General features: G+C 41.5%; 2 protein-coding genes across 2 annotated transcripts in view; one reads left to right on the top strand and one right to left on the bottom strand.

The window, feature by feature from the left end:
- Positions 1 to 23,462, top strand: part of LOC138967071 (uncharacterized) — a 438,331-nt gene that overhangs the window by 293,922 nt on the left and 120,947 nt on the right. The gene's annotated exons all lie outside the window — the stretch shown is intronic.
- Positions 6,061 to 16,045, bottom strand: LOC138966886 (uncharacterized). The gene is made up of 7 exons (XM_070339276.1): positions 15,432 to 16,045; positions 12,776 to 12,899; positions 10,292 to 10,439; positions 9,714 to 9,768; positions 8,703 to 8,830; positions 7,919 to 8,028; positions 6,061 to 7,180 (listed from the first exon to the last, which is right to left on the bottom strand). Exons 1-7 carry the CDS (start codon positions 15,671 to 15,673, stop codon positions 7,112 to 7,114), a joined length of 876 nt encoding a protein of 291 aa, XP_070195377.1. The 5' UTR covers positions 15,674 to 16,045; the 3' UTR covers positions 6,061 to 7,111.

The raw sequence follows: 23,462 nt of genomic DNA, 5'->3' as shown, positions 1-23,462 counted from the left end.
TCTCTCTCTCTCTCTCTCTCTCTCTCTCTCTCTCTCTCTCTCTCTCTCTCTCTCTCTCTCTCTCTCTCTCTCTCTCTCTCTCACACATACACACACACGCACGCGCACACACACACACACACACACACACATACTGATGTCATCTGACTTACTTGGTATCACAAAAGGTGCTGCCTTGCCGGTTTTTGCTGAAAAATAACTCCGAGACAATTAGATTCAATGAATACAATGATACAAGTAACCGGCAAGTCATAAATCCAAGAAGGTGTGGGGACCGACACAAAATAGGCTGGTTGTGGGGTCCGTCACAGAGAATTAGGTCGAAAGTGGGGTCCGACACAGAAAGTGGGGACCGACACAATGAATTATGGGAACCGTCACGCCTACGTCACAAAAGTGTGTGGGGACCGAACACAGCCAATTTCACTGACTACTTTTGTTGTTTTTATTATTACGGCTGTTTGGATGGCCCTACAATCTTGAAACTTGGGCTGTCTGCTACAGACATGTTGAACTTTTTGCTGGACCAACGACAGTTCCAAGCAGGCATTTTTTGGTAGGATATTTCTTGCCGATGCTACGAATTATGCAGTTTTGCAGTAAAGTGGAAGGCATTCTACCTAATAACGGCTAAAATATCAAAAACCTTCAATCCAACAGCACCTAGGCATGTAGTGTAAACACTCACAGATCTAACAAGACCATTCTCAGAGAGCAACATTGCCTAATACTACCATAAATGGATGTTTTGTCCGCGAATTTTGGCGTGTGGGAACCGAGTGGGAACCGAACACAAAGGGTCAGGGCACCGGACACAAAGCGTAGGGGAACCGTCACAGTGTCACCGGTGTGATTAACATACTGTCTGTTCTGTCCGGCTGACAGTGCTGCAAAAAGTAACTGAACGAAAAAATATGTTTGTTTGTGAACATCCTTTTTAAATGACCATAAAAACACCGCAGAAAATGGTGTAGATTAAAATTAAATCAAATTTACTTAGGCGGCAATAGGGCCTACCCGCTGCATCGCTGTAGTTATGCAAACATGATTCAAGTCAGTGTCTTTTCACGAACTAACCGTCGTTATTTTTGTGTGTTTTAATCAAATACAAATACATACTGTATACATGGTCACTTAAGCCTGAGAAAATATGTCAGGAATAAATCGTTAACGAAATAGTTCCCGGTCAAATCGGTAACTAAGGCATTTAGTCAACTTGGCGTCGTCCCAGCACCTCTAAAGTGAAATGGGTAGTCAATTGCACGGTGCTAAGAAATTATCATGTAAGGAAAACTGTAAAATACAGCAACTTAAACAACATTATTGTGACCAAGCTGACTTTAATTAAAGAATCTTGATCGATCGATGATTGTCTTATTTCTTATCGGTTGCTTCTTTCTTGTTCAGAAAGCTCTCTCTCTCTCTCTCTCTCTCTCTCTCTCTCTCTCTCTCTCTCTCTCTCTCTCTCTCTCTCTCTCTTTTTTTTTCCTAGTCATAGTTATAGTAAAATAGTTTAGTCCCTCTTTAGGGCGACTCTCTCTCTCTCTCTCTCTCTCTCTCTCTCTCTCTCTCTCTCTCTCTCTCTCTCTCTGAGTCAGTTACACACACTGCCACACACACACGCACGCACGCACGCACGCACACACACACGCACGCACACACACACACACACACACACACACACACACACACACACACACACACACATGAATTGAGATGAATTAACGAGGTACGGACCGACTGGATGACACTTTGAACAGCATCGTCACAAGTATTCTACTGAGTTTGAGAAGTTTTCGACTTTTGCGCTTGGACGAAGAATAGAATCAATTGTTCAGTTGTCCTTCAAAACAAAATTAAGCCTGATGTTAATTAAACAACTGCGCAATCACATTGTTGAGCTTGTGTACAGTGTGTGGTTTCTCTGTTCTGGTAGAATACACGCAGTTCGACGCTACTTTTTACTGATTTTCCGACATTTAACGAGAGAAAAAAAACAAAAAAACAATCCTCACTTGCTCTCTTCCTCAGGAAATGTGAACATCCTGAAGCCTTTGGCATGTGAGTTTGAGCAATTGATGGCCAAAGACCATGCCCCGCTGTGTTTTCTTTTTGGTGCGGCCATGGTTGTGCTGCACGATATCGCTACTGCTGTAGAAAGGGAAAGTAGGTTTTTACATGTTTCCGCGTGGTGGCGCCACGGGGCTTCCTGTTTCAATTTTCAGCGCCGAATGAAGCGTCTCTGTGTACTCTACAGTCTCTGATATCATCAACACTCTGGCAAAATCTGGTCTTCCCTCAAGCAGGTCTTAAAATGGAGGGAGTCTTAAAATGGAGGGAATCTTAAAATTGGATTGGATTGGATAAGATTTATAGTCCAGTGAGGTTACCCTCATGGAAATTCGGGCTGCTTTCTCCCTGGGGAAAGCGAGCTGCCATACAATATACGGCGCTACCCATATTTTTTTTTTCCTGCATGCGTGTATTCATGTTTCCTGAGACTTAATGCCGTGTGAGATGGAATTTTTTTACTTTATTCCAAGTCCCACGGGTATTTGATGGACATTTTTATCTATGCCTATACAATTTTGCCAGGAAAGACCCTTTTGTCAATCGTGGGATCTTTAACGTGCACACCCCAATGTAGTGTACACGAAGGGACCTCGGTTTTTCGTCTCATCCGAAAGACTAGCACTTGAACCCACCACCTAGGTTAGGAAAGGGGGGAGAAAATTGCGGCCTGACCCAGGCCTGAACACGCAACCTCTCGCTTCCGAGCGCAAGTGCGTTACCACTCGGCCACCCAGGGAGTCTTAAAACTGGGAACGTCCCACTAGTCCGAGGGTTCACTAGTCCGAGGGTTCACTAGTCCGAGGGTTCACTAGTCCGAGGGTTTACTATAGACGCTTGATTTTCCAGTTATTATACCGCCCCTTAAAAGGCGGTATATAGGTTTCACTGTGTGTGTGTGTGAGTGTGTGTGTGTGTGTGTAGGTGGTTTTACCGACAAATGGGGACGATTGTCACTGGAGAGCAGTCAAATGGGGACGCTTCCGACAAACGGGGACGTCCCCATTTGTCGGCCCGTGCGACCCCATTTGACTGGATTTGAGCAGATTGAGCGACCCCATTTGACTGCTTCCTAGCATCCCTGTGGACAAACGGACTGGATTTTCACACAGATTCATACACACATTTTAGCTCTGCACTTTTTGGTCTGCTCAACTAAACCATGTGATTTTTATCATGTGACTTCAAATGACTTTACAGTAACTGCTTTCATCAAAATTCAGTTTCTATTCAAATGCAGTCAAACTTAAACATGTATTTGAATTTTAAAAAAAAGTTATTGCATTTAATATATTTTATTAAGAGTATTTTGAAAGAGTTCTGATTATTTGATCACGGTTTTTTTTGTTTTTTGTATTAAAACAAAAACAAACACAGAAACATATACATTCCTGTAAAAAAAAAAAAATGATTACAATTATTTTGTTATGAGATTTATTTTCGGTTAATTCGAAGTGTTGTGTCTCATTATTACATCTTTTTTGTCGTGTTTATTGCAATTTTTATTTATTTTATTCATGTAACCCTAGGGGTTTTTTGAAATAAGTATTGACTTGACTTGACTTATTGCGAAGTATGAACCGCGTAGGTGCTTTCTTGTTACTTTCCATTTAATAAATGTCATAATACTACCAAGATAAAGAGAGATGTACGGAGGAAGGGAGATAAATGGGGAGGAAGAGAGATATATAGGAATGGACTGAGTGAAAGGGATGGAGAGAGAAGGAGAAAAGAAGGGAGGGAGAGAGAGAGAGAGGGGGGAAGAGATTTGGTGGGATTGAGGGAGGAAAAGAAGAAGAAAGAGATAGGGAGTGTGGAAGGGAGGGAGAGAGGAAGGGAGGGAAAGAAATAGTGGGGTGGAAGGAATGAGAGGGGGGAGAGAGTGAGATATGGAGGGAGGAAGAGAGGAGGGAAAATGAGAGAGTAGAGAGGGGAAGGAAGGATGGAAAGAAATAGTGGGAGGGAGGAAGGGAGTGAGAGAGGTGGAGATAGGAAGGGAGGAAGAGAGTGGGAGGAAGAAAGAGAGAGGGGGAGGGGTATAGAGAGTGAGATGGAGAGACAGAGGGGAGGGAGAGAGAGGGTAAGAGGGAGGTAGAGAAAAGTAGATTGTTGGCGGTAGGAAGGGATGGAATAAAGGGGGCGGGGAAGTCGTGATATATATTGAGAGAGAGGTACGGAGGAAGAAAGGGAGAGAGAGGGAGAAAAGGAGGGAGGGAGAGAGAGAGGTACGGAGGTAGGGAGAGAGAGAGGGGGAGCAAAGGAGGGAGGGAGAGAGAGAGGTAAGGAGGGAGGGAGAGAGAGAGAGAGCAAAGGAGAGAGGAAGGGAGAGAGAGGTACGGAGGGAGAGAGAGAGAGAGAGGGAGCAAAAGAGGGAGGAAGATAGAGAGGTAAGGAGGGAGGGAGGGAGAGAGAGAGAGAGAGAGAGAGAGAGCAAAGGAGGGAGGAAGAGAGTGAGGTACGGAGGGAGGAAGAGAGAGAGAGGGAGCAAAGGAGGGAGGGAGCAAATGAGGGAGGGAGAGAGAGAGAGGTACGGAGGGAGGGAGAGAGAGAGAGAGGGAGCAAAGGAGGGAGGGAGAGAGATAGGTAAGGAGGGAGTGAGAGAAAGAGAGAGGGAGCAAAAGAGGGAGGGAGAGAGAGAGGTACGGAGGAAGGGAGAGAGGGAGCAAAAGAGGGAGGGAGAGAGAGAGAGGTACGGAGGAAGGGAGAGAGAGAGATGGAGCAAAAGAGGGAGGGAGAGAGAGAGAGAGGTAGGGAGGAAGGGAGAAAGAGAGAGGGAGCAAAGAAGGGAGGCAGAGAGAGAGGTAAGGAGGGAGAGAGAGAGGGAGCAAAGGAAGGAGGGAGAGAGAGGTACGGAGGAAGGGAGGGAGAGAGAGAGAGGGAGCAAAGGAGGGAGGGAGAGAGAGGGAGCACAGGAGGGAGTGAGAAAGACAGGTACGGAGGGAGGGAGAGAGAGGGAGAGAGGGAGCAAAGGGGGGAGGGAGAGAGATAGGTAAGGAGGGTGAGAGAGAGAGAGGGAGCAAAGGAGGGAGGGAGAGAGAGATACGGAGGGAGGGAGAAAGAGAGAGGGAGCAAAGGAGGGAGGGGGAGAGAGAGGTAAGGAGGGAGAGAGAGAGGGAGCAAAGGAGGGAGGGAGAGAGAGAGGTACGGAGGAAGGGAGGGAGAGAGAAAGGTACGGATGAAGGGAGGGAGAGAGAGAGGTACGGAGAAAGAGAGTGAGAGAGAGATAGAGGGAGCAAAGGAGGGAGGGAGAGAGAGAGGTATGGAGGAAAGGAGAGAGAGAGGGGGAGCAAAGGAGGGAGGGAGAGAGAGAGGTACGGATGAAGGGAGGGAGAGAGAGAGGTACGGAGAAAGAGAGTGAGAGAGAGAGATAGAGGGAGCAAAGGAGGGAGGGAGAGAGAGAGGTATGGAGGGAGAGAGAGAGGCAGCAAAGGAGGGAGGGAGAGAGAGAGGGAGCAAAGGAGGGAGGGGGAGAGAAAGGTAAGGAGGGTGAGAGAAAGAGAGGGAGCAAAGGAGGGAGGGAGAGAGAGATATACGGAGGGAGGGAGAAAGAGAGAGGGAGCAAAGGAGGGATGGAGAGAGAGAGGTAAGGGGGGAGAGAGAGAGGGAGCAAAGGAGGGAGGGAGAGAGAGAGGTACGTAGGAAGGGAGAGAGAGAGGGAGCAAAGGAGGGAGGGAGAGAGAGAGGTAAGGAAGGAGGGAGAGAGAGAGGGAGCAAAGGAGGGAGGGAGGGAGAGAGAGGGACGGAGAAAGAGAGTGAGAGAGAGATAAAGGGAGCAAAGGAGGGGAGAGGAGAGAGGGAGAGGGGGCAAAGGAGGGAGGGAGAGAGAGAGGTACGTAGGAAGGGAGAGAGAGAGGGAGCAAAGGAGGGAGGGAGAGAGAGGTAAGGAGGGAGGGAGAGAGAGAGAGAGAGAGGGAGCAAAGGAGGGAGGGAGGGAGAGAGAGGTACGGAGGGAGAGAGAGAGGGAGCAAAGGAGGGAGGAAGAGAGAGAGGTAAGGAGGGAGGGAGCGAGAGAGAGAGAGACAGTCACACGCAGACGAACATAGCGTCACGCTCATACGGTAATTGCCTCTGTCATTTTTTATGTTCTGGAACGTCTTTGGTTTCTGAACAATCTGCTTATCTCATTTTAATTTGCGAACTGCCCATCTTCGGCTGTTACCACAGCATAACGTGAAATAAAAAGGTGACCGCAACATTTTCAGTCGGCAAAACTGCAAATCAACCCATAAAGAGATTCTGCATTCCGTACATTTTCAAAACAATTTGTTCTGCATCATAAAGAAAAAGTGTTCGGCAGTTTTGCTTACGTTACCGTGGCAATGGTTCCGATGGTCTAAGACTGTGTACTCTCTTACACATGATATATACCCTTCCAGTAGCTCCCCCTGTAGTTTCACCACAGACATGTCTAACACTGAGATAGGTATTTTTTCTTATGAGCGTGACGATAGATGTAGTGAGCAGTAACATGGCCATAGTGACAATAATAGAGGTGGTGCATTCCGGATCATTCATGACAAAGCTTTAATTCTCTGTTACATCATTATAAACAACACATACATATACCATCAAACTGATAACTAAACGCATAAATAGCTGTTCATTGAATATTGTGTTGATGGCAATATCTTAAACTGTTGTTCAATCAAAGTTCTTGAATGGTTAATACATGTAGATCAACAACAAAACTTTAAAACATAAGACTAAAAAAAGCATTGACCTGTTCTCATATCATTCCAAAAGCTCGAAATATGCAGGTTAACACCGCGTTCACTATGCTACCCTGATGTTTTATATTTGTTTATTTGTTTGAACATTGAAATTGCTTTTGGTTCGATGATGACCGATCACTGATGATTCGAAAACGATTGCATTTAATGTATACTTTGTATATACTTCATTGGCGTTTTTATTGAACAAAAAGTTCAATAGCAGCAAGTTTGATCAGGAAAAACATTGACTGTACATAATCTAAAACACACATCTAACCAAAATCACCAAAACACATTGTAACAAATGTTTACAATATCTAATGTTTCTTTCATGACTGGCTGACAAATATTTTGTCAACAACCTCCGGCAGCAGTACCCTCATCAAGTAGTCAGCCATCTAAAACAGACACAACAAAAGTACCACAGTGTTACCCATTTTCAACAGTATTTGATAACCCCGAGAGAAAATAATTAGGCATTACAAGCGGATTTCAATGAAAGCGAAACACTCCGTTTGCAAATGGGTGAGCACTCCACATTAAAAGAAAAAAACCGTTAATTGTTCATCTTCTTTGTGTTAATAATAGGAGATTCCGATGCCTCTGTTACGACAACGAACTCTCTGAACTGTACATCGTACGGGATCAAAAACAAGAATTGTATGTTAATGAAACGTTTATGTTTAACAAAACAAAATGTTACATATACTAGTACGTCGATCCAGTGGTCTTTTAATTAGACAGACAGACACACACTTATAGTACAAATAATAAATCTCAGAAGCGTGAATGTAACATCGCATAAGAAAGTATTGTTACGTTTTTTGTCTTTAAGCCTGAAGCTGCGGTTTTAGAAAAACAAGGCAGTAAAACTGTACCCCTAAAAAAACAAATTAATCAACAATAAACGCCGAAAGTATTGACGCCAAAGCTTGCAAATAGTCACAAGTTCCATCAGGAGTTTCAATGCCAAAAACATTATTTCCAATAATGCGATGAAATACATACGAATACATCAACATTTTCCTAACCATTTCTTGTAAAACGGGCTGCTACTTTCGTGACACAATGTGTGTACATGTTATGCTACTGTATGAAGGCCATCAAAACTAAATCAGTAAACCACTCTTACGTACGTTCAAAGACAATGTTCCGTGCTTGGAGAATAGAGATAAGAGAATATCCATCACAAGGTCTTCCTGGCCTTCTTGAAGGTAGCCAAGTCCTCCATATCCATCCAACGATCCTGTAATAAACAGTTTCAGAAATTGTTTATAAAAAAATACCTCACTCTCTTATGAGCGGAACAGACTGCAGCACCCCGAGGCTCCTATGTGGATCTTTGCCAATAGTGTGTTCAGTGCCAGGTGCAGCGAATTACTTTAATGACACATTTATACTGAATTTCTGGACCAACATAAAAACAAATACCCGTGGTCTTTCATTTAAACTTCTGGTGCCATCAAAGGCATTTCACTTCACTATCTGGCAAACATCTTGGATCAACGATTTCTTTACATGGGCTACGTGACCACCGCTATACTGAGGGTACTCCCAAAATACACCGAAAAAACCCGTATAGTACGAGGTTAAAGAATAAAGATCTTTCCTTTAGTGGCACCTATCAAAAAGGGTCTGAACCCCACCTGTTTTTTACCCTTAGTAAAGTTGACACGTGCATCATTCGATTGAGATGGCGTTATACATAATTTCTCCTATTGATTGATAATCATTACGTTTTGTCACCAACTAAGCAAGATGTTAGTGTGTGAATAATTTTGTGTAAGTACTGGATTACAGTAAATAGTACCATGTCATTGTAACTACAAAAGTAATAAACACGATTAGCTTTTTTTAATTAAAGACCGTGTTGGGTGGGGAGACCATTATTGAATAAGGCAGCAATGAAGTGAAACTCACGTCGGGATACTCCACCTCGGCAGTACAGCTTATGACGGTCACTTTCTTTGGTCCCGTCAAATATGGCAAACAGTTCCGATTTCAGTTGTTTGACACGTGCTGCCAGTTTTTCGTCTGGCAACGTCAACCTGCCATGCACATGACAATTATATGATTTAATTTTGATACAACAGGTGAACAATTTAGATAAATGAATTTCCTGGTTAATCGTAACATTCCAATTCTACTGCAAAAGGTATATTGCGTGCCAGGCCGAGTTCATTAAGAGCTATTACCGGCAATCGACGCGCGGGGTTACAAGCGCCCATTGGGCTGTTCCTAAAAACAAATGTTCTTTAAAATGATTGATTTTATTGATTCGGGTTTTGAGTCAAGTGCTCTGCTACCTGAGCTCACTCGGCACATTGTTACTTCGCGTAGTGAGACAGTTTCTCGAGCATGAGAGTCCGTTATCAATCTGTGTCCGAGTCGCTCCGCAAACCATAACAAGGAGCTAAAGCACCACACACACAAAATACAGAAGATTACGGATTGGCAAAATAGGCTTGTTTTAGACGTATCCTTGCACATCCTGGCAAAACCCTCAATCCTGGCTGCCTTTTTTTCGGATTACGCGAAATGGGCAAAAGTCTTGCCGAATTCCCGTCAATTCAGAAATTCCGTGAATGCGGTCCGACTTAAACACTTTCACCCCGTTTGTCATATAGAAAAACATAAAGTCTGTTTTTTCCACTTTTTTCCTACAAAAGATAAACGACACAGCTAGGCTACAAAACCCTACAGTACAAACGAAAATGACGAGACCGAAACGTTACATGAATTCTTAAAATTATGACTCGTCTTAATGTATTCAATATGAACTGCTTTTTGGAAAGCAACATTCTGGATCCACTACCTCATTAGCAGTGAGCTTACAAACAGATTTAATATTGCACTACGACATTTTTTGAAAGGAACTATCGTTTAATTTGATAACAGAAGTTTGTAAACTGGCATCTTGTGTTCACCTACCCCAAATCAGGCTCATCAGTGTCTGCGATATTTTTAGGTGAAAGTGACACTGGACCTGCACAACAGAAAATGATTGGCATAGTTACTTAAAAGCCTCGTGTGTTATGACAAAAAACACACAATATATTGCCCAAGTGCCTTTCATCGTCATGACATCTATTTGAATTACTCGCACTCTTGGTTTAGACAATTCTTTGTGTAACTGCACAACTCCGAAAAACTCAAAACAACGTATGGGCCATTCCTTTATATTGAAAGTACAGCACATTGCCAAAGCCTCAGCAAGGTTACTCGCTGACTGAACTTTTGAACAGTCTTGGAGTTAGCCAATTAAACTCCCACGCCATGGTTTAAAGTCACTGTACTTCTCACTTCAAGGTGCAGAGAGACCCTACAAGGATCCTGCACATGAACTTCAAAAGCTTGCATGGAATCCGGACACTTGGTTGCATTTGAGTTCGGAACCTTAGAAAATGTGTTCATTTAAGTTTTAAATCCACTGAGTAACATTAATTGCATTGTGTTTCTCATACATTTCGTATACAATAGCACAAAACTGTACCAGAAACAAACAGTACCTGCGTGGTTCATACCAAGGGAAGTTGTGTTTTGCCAGCCTTCCAGCAGCTTTGCCAAAGCGGAGTGACGTCTCTCAAGTTCTTCGTCGTGGACGTTGTAGCAGGACAGCTGAATTTCTGTTAAAACTCCGCTGATTTTTAACTGGACCTGAAATAAACAGACAAATTATATATACAGTCACATACCCACATCGCCTTCACTGTAAAGGCACACTCATTCCAATGTAATCAGTTCGGCTCAACGTTTGAGATGTGGCCGCGCCAGGCTTTTACATGGAATCATACCATCCACCTCTTGGTTATAAAATTACACAAAACGCTGAAATGAGGTGTGGTTAATATTTCAGTCAGAGAGAGAAATAAAGAGAGAGACCGACAGAGACCCAGAGAGAGAGAGAGAGAGAGAGAGAGAGAGAGAGAGAGAGAGAGAGAGAGGGAGAGAGAGAGAGAGAGACAGAGAGAGAGAGACAGAGACAGAGAGAGAAGAGAGAGAGAGAGAGGGATAGAGACAGAGGGAGAGAGACAGAGGGAGAGAGAAAGAGAGATACAGAGGGAGAGAGTGAGGGGAGAGAGAGAGAGGGGGGGGGGCGAGGAAAGGAGAGAGAGAGAGAGAGAGAGAGAGAGAGGAGAGAGAGCTCATTCTTGCTATACGGTAAACACTATAAAGAAACATTTTATCAGTCACACACGAGAGAGAGAGAGAGAGAGAGAGAGAGAGAGACTTAGACTTAGAACATTTTATTCACATAAAGGGTAGACATTTTAGGCCATAGGCTTAATCTTACAATGTGCCCTTGAGAGAAAGAGAGGGATAGAGAGAGAGAGTGAGAGAGAAGGGGGGGGAGGGAGGGAGAGATAAAGAGCGCGAGGGAGAGAGAGAGAGAGGGAGAGAGAGTGAGAGAGAGAAGGGGGGGCGAGGGAGGGAGAGATAAAGAGCGCGAGGGAGAGAGAGAGAGAGAGAGAGAGAGAGAGAGAGAGAGAGAGAGAGAGAGAGAGAGAGAGAGAGAGAGAGAGAGAGAGAAGGGGGGGCGAAGGAGGGAGAGATAAAGAGCTCGAGAGAGAGAGAGAGAGAGAGAGAGAGAGAGAGAGATTGGATTGGATTGGATTGTTTACTCATTTAGGCCATAGCCCCTTGTGAGGGGGGTGAACATATATACTATGACATAATGACATTTGCACACAAATGAAATAAATCATACACGAACTAAGACATTACATTTCAAATAAAATATATCGTAGGCTTACATGAACTAAGACATAACAACACTACGTAGTCGAAATGCTTCGTACACATAAACTGACAACTTTCGAACAATACCTTCATTCACAGATGCCATAAGCATAGAAAACTTGTGTAAACTTGGGTTTCTACAAAACTTAGCAAAAATAAACTAGCATCGCAAATCACGAAGTGCGGGGCAACAAAGCACAAAATGAAACTCATCTTCCTTACGTTCCCTGCACAACGGGCATAACAACATATCTGCATCGTATCTCTTATATCGATTAACGTGCACAAATAGTTCTGTTATTCCACCTCGGAATCTTGCCATATTAATTGTCAAATGCCTATCCATGTTCAATAATAAAAAAGGTTTTACTTCGTGCACGGTGCAAAATGTCCTATATAACGCAAATCTATAACTGTTCTGAACATGAACATTCCATTCGTGCCATCTACAATCAATCAATCTTTCTCTGAAATCTTTAAAAAAACCGGTTCTCATCTTGCACTCCTTGATTCATCCATACAAACCCAAAACCATTCTGACATAATTTACAACGTACGCTAGACACCCAGTTTCTTTTACCTCTTTCATCCAGTTCACGCAACATTTTATATGCTTTATGTGGCAATCTATTTACGTCCATTCTTAACAACTTCAACCAATATTTAACACAACGTATTGCAGCATTCACATAAAGGAAAGGGAGGGAGAGAGATATAGAGTGACAGAGGGAGGGAGAGAGTGAGGGGAGAAAGAGAGAGGGGGGCGAGAAAAGGAAAGAGAGAGAGAGGAAGAGAAAGAGAGAGAGAGAGACAGAGAGAGAGAGAGAGATCATTCTTGCTATACGGTAAACACTATAAAGAAACATTTTATCAGTCACACACATCAGAGAGAGAGAGGGGGAGAGTGAGAGAGAGAGAAGGGGGGGGGGCGAGGGAGAGATAAAGAGCGCGAGGGAGAGAGAGAGAGAGGGGGGGAGAGAGAGAGAGAGGGAGAGAGACCCAGAGAAAGAGAGAAAGAGAGAGAGAGAGAGAGAGAGAGAGAGAGAGAGAGAGATCATTCTTGCTACATGTATACGGTAAACACTATAAAGAAACATTTTATCAGTCACACAAATTAAAGGGTCTCTGCTCAAGATCTTAGAATGTGACGAGTGTCCTAAATTTAATATATCACACAACACATAAAACATATTCAATGAAAACAAAATGATGACTTAGGTATTAGTCGGATGCACATGAAGTACGTTGCGTACCTCTGCATCGTTGTTGTTCGAGGACTCATGGTTGTGACTGTTCATCATGTTTTTGATCCAAAGCAAACCTTTCTTGCGGTCAGCAGATACAAAAATGAAGGCTGGGCATTCTGTTTTCTTTGACCTGAAAGTACAAAACAATATATTTACGAAACGGGGCAAAATTAACAAGGAACGAAACAACAATTCAACATTCTGACCAATTGATTTATTTGTGTTTACACTATTTATTTATTTGTTCATTTATTTATTTATTTACGAGGATTTATATCGCGCACGTATCTCACCACACAAGGCGACTCAAGGCGCATGTTACCTATTAATGCACACAGGCAAAATATAAGCCAAATTTATTTTGTTGGTCCGAACTCTTCTAGGGTTTCGTTATTTTAGAGAGAGAGACAGACAGAGAGAGAGAGAGAGACAATGACAATGACAAATTCTTTATTAACGAGGGTAATGGCATAAGCAAACAGGTGCTTTTTTACATCCAGCCCTCGCCCGAATGATAATACGTTTTAAAATGTTGGAATATCAATTAAAGAAGTAATAAAAACAAACGACAAACAAGCAAACGATTACAGACTAAACAAACAAACAAAAATATACATACAAACGAACATGACATACTTATTGTCAAAGGTATCAAGCAACGCAAAACGTGAGAGAGAGAGAGAGAGAGAGAGAGAGAGAGAGAGAGAGAGAGAGAGAGAGAGAGAGAGAGAGAGAGAGAGAGAGAAATCTTTTTTCATCCAGCCCTCGCCCAAGAGGGAATTAACTAAGCAGTGCATAATAATGAAGCAGAAGAAGAAGCAAAACAAAAACATAAAAACATGGTTATTAAATCAGACAAAGAGGAAAAAAAAGAAAAAAAAGAAGAAAAAAAATGATTATATTAGTAGATCTTCATGTACTTTATCAAACAGCAGTACCTGATCGCGGCATTAAGTGCCACACGACGATGAAAGCATATACAAAAAAAGTATGTCTTCTAAAACTGGCAACAGAAAGTGGCTGTCTGAGAGAAACTGGTAAAACATTCCACAGAAATGGACCTGAGTATGCCAGACTAGTTTTATACAAGTCAATTCTAGGGAGGGGAACATTTAGTTTCTTCGTGCGGCTTGATGAAGTCTCAGTTAATAATATTCTTTCAGTTAAATAGTCCGGTACATGTCCACGAACTATTTTATGCATAAACCTTGCCTTGTTAAACGCTAGTCTGGATGAAAGTGGAAGAATTTCAGCTTTTTTGTAGTCATGATTAGAGAGGGTGCTGTTTTTCAGCAGAACAACTTTTACTCCGCGTCTGTGCAAAGATTTTAGGGGTCTTAAAGCTGCATCACTTGCAGAATCCCAAAGGGTTGATGCATAGTCTATTCCAGACTGCACATGCGCTTGAAAAAATGTTCTGCGTGCATCAAAATTTAGAAAATGTTTAATCTTTGCAGACTGATGAACTGATGAGAGAGAGAGAGACAGACAGACAGACAGAGACAGAGAGACAGAGAGAGAGAGAGAGACAGAGAGACAGACCTACAGACAGACACACACACACACACACACACAAAGAGCGATGTGGATTCACAGTGCGCGGCGCGTTGTGCAGCGTTGCGATTTACAACGCGCGGCGCTACGAGGGGCGCAGCGATTCACGACGCGCGATGTATTCTGCTGTTACATTTTCTTCACAATCGCAATAACTTGACTAAATGTAACAAGTCGCGTAAGGCGAAAATACAACATTTAGTCAAGTAGCTGTCGAACTCACAGAATGAAACTGAACGTAATGCAACCCAGCAAGACCGTATACTCGTAGCATCGTCAGTCCACCGCGCACGGCAAAGGCAGTGAAATTGACAAGATGAGCGGAGTAGCACTTGCGCTGAGAAGGATAGCACGCTTTTCTGTACCTCTCTTCGTTTTAACTTTCTGAGCGTGTTTTTTAATCCAAACATATATCTATATGCTTTGGAATCAGGAATCGACAAGGAATAAGATAAAAGTGTTTTTAAATTGATTTCGATTATTTAATTTTGATAATAATTTTTATATATTTAATTTCCAGAGCTTGTTTTTAATCCAAATATAACATATTTATATATTTTTTGAATCAGAATATGATAAAGAATAAGATGTACGTAAATTTGGATCGTTTTAAAAAAAAATTTTTTTTTTACAATGTTCAGATTTTTAATGACCAAACTCACTCATTAGTTTTTAAGCCACAAGCTGAAATGCAATACCAAACCCCGGCCTTCGTCGAAGATTACTTGATCAAAATTTCAACCAATTTGGTTGAAAAATGAGAGCGTGACAGTGCCGCCTCAACTTTCACGAAAAGCCGGATATGACGTCATCAAAGACATTTATCAAAAAAATGAAAAAAAGTATGGGGATTTCATAAAGATCGGTCCAGTAGTTTAGTCTAAATCGCTCTACACACACAGACAGACAGACAGACACACACACACACACACAAACATACACCACGACCCTCGTCTCGATTCCCCCCTCTACGTTAAAATATTTAGTCAAAACTTGACTAAATAAAAATAAAAAATAAATAATAATATTAAAATTAAACATTCATACGAGTTACTATCTGTGACAAGGAAGCATAAGAAGTATAGCAAATAAGTATAAATCCGCTTACCCATTGCTCCTATTCGCACCTCGGCCTGTGAGTCGTCCTTTTCCTGAGTACTTGCACACAAGTTTTGCGTATGCATACTTCAGTTCGTCTGGAAAGGGCTGTTTTGAATTCTTGTTCGCAAGTTGAACAGCACGACTGTATTTGACCACGTACACCAAATCGTTCTTTCTGGAAAAGTCTGCCAGCCGTTCGGTAAGGTCGTTCCAACTTCTGAATGTTTCCCCAACTGTCATTTGCGCCATTTCTCAGCAATTGATCAACGGTGTGGTTATGGGTGTAGTAAGTGTCGAATTGTGGGAATGCACAGTTCTGTCCGCCAAGTGGTTTTAAACACCGCGCGTATTTGCACCAAGTAATAACGTGTCACATCAAAATAGTACTTTACTGTCAGATAGTTTAGCGCCAAAAACATGAACCAATGATAGCCCATGGATTAGTAAGTCACATCATGTTGGGGCGGGGCCAATGAACTAATGTCAACACAGTAAGTATATCAACCAATGTTTTGCTCCGCCCCCACATCACGTGACCCATAAACCCATCGCCTATAATTAGATCATAAAATTACCGCTTCAGTTCTGAGACATCCTGCTTGCTGGCGCGCGCGCAGAGAAAACATTTCCCTATTTATCTTCACTTCTGATGCTCATCCTATTGTTGTTGGCTTTCCGAGATAACAGGGAGCAAAGGGCAGTGCCCCACTTAGTGATCGACATAATGCTATCTTTCCTGTAATAAAGTTCAAAGTTCAAAGTTCCAAAATTCTCTCTCTCTCTCTTCTCTCTCTCTCTCTCTCTCTCTCTCTCTCTCTCTCTCTCTCTCTCTCTCTCTCTCTCTCTCTCTCTCTCTCTCTCTCTCTCTCTCTCTCTCCCTGCCCCACACACACAAATACACACGCACTAACACATACAAAGCAGCAGGCTAGGATGCGGCAAATTGGGTAAGGCAGAATGGTAAATGGTATACGGCAAGTTGGGAGAGGCTGGTTGGGTTGCCGCCAACGCATCTAGCATTCCAAGTTCTACAAGGGGGGGGGGGGGGGTGTGCTTTTGAAACAAGTGCTACCAAGTTTTGCTTTTGCCGGTTTTGGTAATCCTACATTCCTCCGTGCGACAGCGGACTTAATGCGCATTAAAAACTCTTTTGATGTTTTGCTTTAATTTTGACTTGGAGCGAAATAAATTAAAACATCTTGTTCGTTGTGCTTTTTGTTTTTTAATTAAAGCGTATTCCATTTTTAAATTAAATATCACTTGCCTGTTAGCGCTTTATTGTTGTTGCAATAGTTGTATTTACTTGGAAGAAAAAAGGCATACAACGAGACATTCATGGTAGCCAAAGAAGCAAATATGAATAAGAGACCTTCCTTCCTTTTTAAGTTTTACTGACACAGTGACAGACGACTCAATTCGTCATCAAAGACTTGTTATTGGCGCCACAAAGCCAAGAACTCATCCTTTTTCCTCCGGCGAGTATGACTCCATGGCGTAACTCCACACACTCAGCTTCGTTCAAGTGGTCTGTATTCGCAATGGGTAGGGAGGGGGGGGCATGAAACCTAGCTTAAGTGTGCCAGGTAACGTGTCACTATTTCAAGAAAACATAACACCACAAAAGCTTCTTGCGTGATTGAAGAATTACTCAAGCGAGCGATAAGTGTGTGATCACATCCGTTCTGTACCCCAGGACAGCTTTAGAGAATGCGTCATACTCATTCAGCTATTTCCTTGTTCATGATCGAAGAGAATAGAAAGTTCCTAAACAAAAAAATCTTTGGAACTTTAAGCAAAGGGTTCTCTGAAGTTTCAACAATCTTTTCAATATATTGCCTTGACCGGGGAAAGATAACATAGATGGGTAAAAGCCGGCAAATATTTCATGAACTGATAAACGTAAAATTGACGGGTGTACGCCAGCAAATATTGTATGGACTATAAAAGGAAGAACAGTGTTCTTGTTACGGCGATGACCTTAAAGGTGATCTCACAGAATGTTGTTTGAAACCCAACAGAAACAAATAAAAACAGAAACAAACAAGTCGCGTAAGGCGAAAATACAACATTTAGTCAAGTAGCTGTGGAACTCCCAGAATGAAACTGAACGCAATGCAACGCAGCAAGACAGTATACTCGTAGCATCGTCAGTCCACCGCTCACGGCAAAGGCAGTGAAATTGACAAGAAGAGCGGTTTAGTAGTTGCGCTGAGAAGGATAGCACGCTTTTCTGTACCTCTCTTCGTTTTAACTTTCTGAGCGTGTTTTTAATCCAAACATATCATATCTATATGTTTTTGCAATCAGGAACCGACAAGAAATAAAATGAAAGTGTTTTTGAATTGATTTAGAAAATTTAATTTTGAAAATAATTTTTATATATTTAATTTCCAGAGCTTGTTTTTAATCCAAATATAACATATTTATATGTTTTTGGAATCAGCAAATGATTTAGAATAAGATGAACGTAAATTTGGATCGTTTTATATAAAAAAATTTTTTACAATTTTCAGATTTTTAATGACCAAAGTCATCAATTTATTTTTAAGCCACCAAGCTGAAATGCAATACCGAAGTCCGGGCTTCGTCGAACATTACTTGATCTGTATGTGGGCAGCACACGTCTTCAGATGTCTATGAAAAGATGTATGAGCAACTGCAGAACTAAAACGTGCATGATATTATGAAGCATCGATTAGAGATAACTATTGCGAGCATGACCAACATGAGAAATCATGTTTTTGACAGTTTTGAACTGCCAAAATTAAGTGAGGACATGGAGTTTATCTTTTAAGCATTGCATGGGGTTCTAGAACTGTCCGAGGGGGTATTGGGAGATAAGTGTTACCATACATGGTGTACCTCAATCAACATTAGACATTCAGTGACTTGAAAACAGCCCTTACAGGCATGATTAGCGCGTTTTGCATGGATGATTGCGTTCATGTCTTTGATGAATTTGTCTCGACATTGCGCGTGTGTAACTTCACAACGAAGGGGTTAATTTGTCCAGTACTTTAAGTTTAGGAAATAATTTTTATGGTCATAGTTGTTGTGCAAAAACTTCAGTTCGACCATTTTACACAGTTTTGAATGTTTATTTATTTATTTATTTATTAAGGAGATTTCTATAGCGCTAATATGTTGGTAGTATTTTTTTCGACCGAGTTATCTCTATTCGTTGGGCAGTTTTGTTTGTCGGACAGATTTTTCACACAAATGACCAGGAAACCGGATTACGTAAGCCGCGTCAGCTGTTCCCTTTGTAAAAGTCAGCGTAGCTCGAGAACGGCATTGGAGTACTTTCGGTGTTCTTTACCTTGCCCAAGAAACAGCGCATATGACTCTTTGAGTATACTTCACAAACTCGAGTTGTGCTTGGTTTGATCATAAACACTATCTAGTCAAGGACGTCGTAAAATGGCCCTCGGTCAAGTTTTCACCGAGAACTATTTTATGATGTCCTTGACTGTTATGTGTTAGTCGGCTTAGAATATGCGCGCAGGCTTCAAAGTTTTGATCCATTCGATTATCTCAACAGACATCCTTTGATTGTAAAGTTAAATGCGGGCACATGATGGTTTAGCATACTTAACTTGAAAGTTTCCCGCTGTGGTAGATTTTTATGGTGGTTGTCACACAGGCAGCGACGGCTTTACTGGTCGTACCAAGTTGTGCTGAATGAATCTAGGGGTCATGGTCGAGGCCGTGTTTATCGTCCGGGTTAAAGAATTGAATTGGCATAAGGTTATATTTGTCCATATAATCATACAGGGTTGCAAAGCGGGTTAAGTTTGAAGTACATTTTACGAAGGTGTGCTCTATGGTAATTTCGCTGCCACACTCGCAGTTTCTTTTGAAAACGGAACAATTGAGGCCTTTGGTACGGGCCCTTCTTAGAATGCGTAATAGGGCTGGAGGGAGTTTAGGAAAAAAGCCCCATTTGATGTATTTCATGGGGTCGTTCTTGTGTGTGCTGTTTAGTTTTGTAAGTAAAAATGCGTTTTGGAAGCATGGATTTTAATTCTATTTTAGTTTCGTTAAAAAAAGATAAAACTCAGGACCACCTGTTAAGAGGTTTAAAAGTGACAACATCGTGAGAAAAATATAAATGGTATTCTGAGATGGAGTAGCCAATATTAATTTCGGTTGAGGAGGAAATGGCAGCCTTCTTTGCTGCAGTGTCGGCTAGATCATTTCCTCTTAGGTTAGTATGCGAGGGAATCCATATTAGGTCTAGGGCCGTGCCTTGTAAGATTACTTGATGCAGTTGTGCGTTACCTCGCTTTTGCCTTTAATGACTGACTGAATGACTGACTTTGGGGATTAACGTCCTCTGAGGTAACTAAGATCTATTTGGGAACATTTACTGTGATACTGTAAGAGGAGCAAGAAAAGAAAAGAAAACAGATTTAAAAACAAAAATAGGGGATGAGGGGGTAGATGGGGGGGAGGGATGAGACCATGAAACTAGTTTTTAGAAGTTATGCAATAAAACATTTAAACATTGTAGGCTCAGACCACTTCGCCGTATTTAATCTTAGACACCGTACGTTATTAGACCCGAAAGTGCAATACTTAAGATGCTGGTCCGCTCAAAGCACTGTTGAAGCAACAATTTGTCTTTTGGTCGCAGATAAGGACATACTCTGTCAAAACATTTGAATGTATGTCTGAAGCATGACTAAACGCCCCGAAGGGCTCCGTCTAGTAACTCTATTTTTGATATCGTTTTTTTGTGTTTTTTTGAGCAATTTGCAATGAGGTCACCCATCATAATAAGTTCCATACGCCATCTTAGTGAAACGGAGGCATTTTGTATCGCTGATTTGATTTACAAACTGCTCTTGCAGCGGATCATTTGATCGGAACTAAATAAGTAAAGTGAAAATTGGTAAATAAATATATAGATGGATAAATCAGAAAACAAGATTGCAAAACATAAACACGCTCATCCACTATTGTCGTAAACAAGTTCTCTGCAAAAACATCGAAAGTCAAATACTGTTTTCGCCTCTGTTTCTACTTGTTGTTGATTTTTTACATTAATTTTAATCAAGTCTTGTAGATTTTATCTTTGAAATATATTTGCTTTGTGTTTTGTAACAGAATTAACTATGGTATTGTGTTGCTTAGTACTTGATGCATGAATTGGCGTCTCGCAGAATTACACGCCTCTGAGGAAGGCATGGCAACAGGTCGAACATTTTGGCTGCCACTTGAAATTCTTTGTTAGGCTTTTCTTTTCCTTGATTTTGTTGACATCTCTCTCTCTTTCTCTGTGTGTCTCTCTCTCTCTCTCTCTCTCTCTCTCTCTCTCTCTCTCCCTCCACGCACTAACACACACTGGGATGCGGCAAATTGGGTAAGGCAGACTGGGATACAGCAAGATGGGAGAGGCAGGATGGGATGCCGCCAACGCATCTAGCAGTGCAAATTCAACAAGGGGGGGGGGGGGGGGCGTTCTTTTAAATCAAGTTTTGCCCAGTTTTGGTTTTGCCGGTTTTGGTAATCCTACATTCCTCCGTGCGGCAGCGGACTAATGCGCATTAAAAACTATTTAGATGTTTTGCTTAAATTTTGACTTGGAGCGAAATAAATTAAAACATCTTGTTCGTTGTGCTTTTGTTTTAAATTAAAGCGTATTCCATTTTAATTAAATATCACTTGCCTGTTAGCTCTTTATTGTCGTTGCAATAGTTGTATATACTTGGAAGAAAAAAAGGCATACAACAAGACATTCATGGCAGCCAAATCAAATATGAATAAGAGACCTTCCTCCCTTGTTACGTTTTTCTGACAGACGACTCAATTCGTCACCAAAGACTTGTTATTGGCGCCACAAAGCAAAGAACTAACCCTTTTTCCTCCGGCGAGTATGACTCCATGGCGTAACTCCACACACTCAAATTTGTTCAAGTGGTCTGTATTCCCAATGGGTAGGGAGGGGGGGGGGGCATGAAACCTGCTTAAGTGTGCCAGGTAACGTGTCACTATTTCAAGAAAACATAACACCACAAAAGCTTCTTGCGTGATTGAAGAATTACTCAAGCGAGCGATAAGTGTGTGATCACATCCGTTCTTACCCCAGGACAGCTTTAGAGAATGCGTCATACTCATTCGGCTATTTCCTTGTTCATGATCGAAGAGAATAGAAAGCTCCTAAACAAAAAATCTTTGGAACTTTAAGCAAAGGGTTCTCTGAAGTTTCAACAATCATTTCAATATATTGCCTTGACCGGGGAAAGATAACATAGATGGGTAAAAGCCGGCAAATATTTCATGAACTGATAAACGTAAAATTGACGGGTGTACGCCAGCAAATATTGTATGGACTATAAAAGGAAGAACAGTGTTCTTGTTACGGCGATGACCTTAAAGGTGATCTCACAGAATGTTGTTTGAAACCCAACAGAAACAAATAAAAACAGAAACAAAAAAGGTCAGACATTTAACGTAAGAGTTTATAATAGGATGCTTCGAAAAACATATTGAATTAGTTATACATGTATACATCCGTTAAAGGCTTCTCGGTACCGTAAATATAAAAGAAGGCGAACATTCAAAGAACTATTGAGGTAGGGGTCTAAATCAAACGTAACTTTTGTTCTTAACCAATATATACATTCAACATGTAATATACATGCCAAGCGTTTCAAGGGTGCTGCCTGTTGCTTCTTTCAGCATTTGTTGGAACATTTATTAACACTGTTTCTACAAGTAGACCCAAATTGATTTAGTCGTACATTCTAATACAATGTTGTTGTTTTTTTCTCTACTGCATTTTACGTTTGACAAGAAACCTGATTTAGACCACCCAGATACGGTATTTGCAAAATATTTATCTCTTTTATATATTTTTTTCAAAATTGTTGTTTATGAAATCGAAAATCACATCGAAAATGTTACTATTCGATGTTCCCTCACTTAATCTGGGTGTGAAGGGCTTTCTTGAAGCAGACACCGGGGCTTGCTAAACGATTGCCGCTTGAGCGGAAGGGAGTCAAGCGTGATTAAGTGCCTGGCCTGCCAATTGACACCTACCGGCGAAAACACACAATGGGCCACAAGGAAGCTTTCTTTTGTCGGAGAACAAGGAAGAGGCATGCTGGCTGTCTCTGGATCATATGTAGACTATGTTTGAATATGTCCGAGTTTGTTTATGTTTGAGAAGGAGTACGCACAAGACAGACAGACAAGCAAATAACATATAGACACATAAATAAACAATCTAAGTAGTAAATGGATTTATGCTGATCTGTATGTGGGCAGCACACGTCTTCAGATGTCTATGAAAAGATGTATGAGCAACTGCAGAACTAAAACGTGCATAATATTATGAAGCATCGATTAGAGATAACTATTGCGAGCATGACCAACATGAGAAATCATGTTTTTGACAGTTTTGAACTGCCAAAATTAAGTAAGGACATGGAGTTTATCTTTTAAGCATTGCATGGGGTTCTAGAACTGTCCGAGGGGGGTATTGGGAGATAAGTGTTACCATACATGGTGTACCTCAATCAACATTAGACATTCAGTGACTTGAAAACAGCCCTTACTGGCATGATTAGCGCGTTTTCCATGGATGATTGCGTTCATGTCTTTGATGAATTTGTCTCGACATTGCGCGTGTGTACTTTACAACGAAGGGGTTAATTTGTCCAGTACTTTAAGTTTGGGAAATAATTTTTATGGTCATAGTTGTTGTGCAAAAACTTCAGTTCGACCATTTTACACAGTTTTGAATGTTTTTTATTTATTTATTATTAAGGAGATTTCTATAGCGCATAACTAAAAGCACTCTGCGCTTTACAAAATCACAAAGTATAAGCACGCGCAAACATACTATGATTAAATAGAACTTAGCTTAGCAAGACATACTAAGAACACTAAACATTTGAGTTCATACAAAAATAGAGAATTAACTTAAATACTGGACAAGCGATTTAACTGCAATGGGCTATTTCAAATACAAACGTTTAGTTAACAATAAAGGCAGTGCATAAAACTCCATAATCCTAAGAGGGTCAAATAA

Source organism: Littorina saxatilis, linkage group LG1 (assembly GCF_037325665.1).
Source record: "Littorina saxatilis isolate snail1 linkage group LG1, US_GU_Lsax_2.0, whole genome shotgun sequence".
Taxonomy (NCBI): domain Eukaryota; kingdom Metazoa; phylum Mollusca; class Gastropoda; order Littorinimorpha; family Littorinidae; genus Littorina; species Littorina saxatilis.
Note: the sequence above shows the minus strand (reverse complement) of the source record. Positions and strands in the feature narration are given on the sequence as shown.

Bases quoted from the DNA above. Each gene is read 5' to 3' on its own strand.
- LOC138966886 (XM_070339276.1), bottom strand. From the start codon at position 15,673: ATGGCGCAAATGACAGTTGGGGAAACATTCAGAAGTTGGAACGACCTT. The intron at 10,440-12,775 runs GTACGCAACGTA...TGTTTATTTCAG, and splicing joins CGAACAACAACGATGCAGAG to GTCCAGTTAAAAATCAGCGG. The intron at 8,831-9,713 runs GTAGGTGAACAC...TGTGCATGGCAG, and splicing joins ACTGATGAGCCTGATTTGGG to GTTGACGTTGCCAGACGAAA.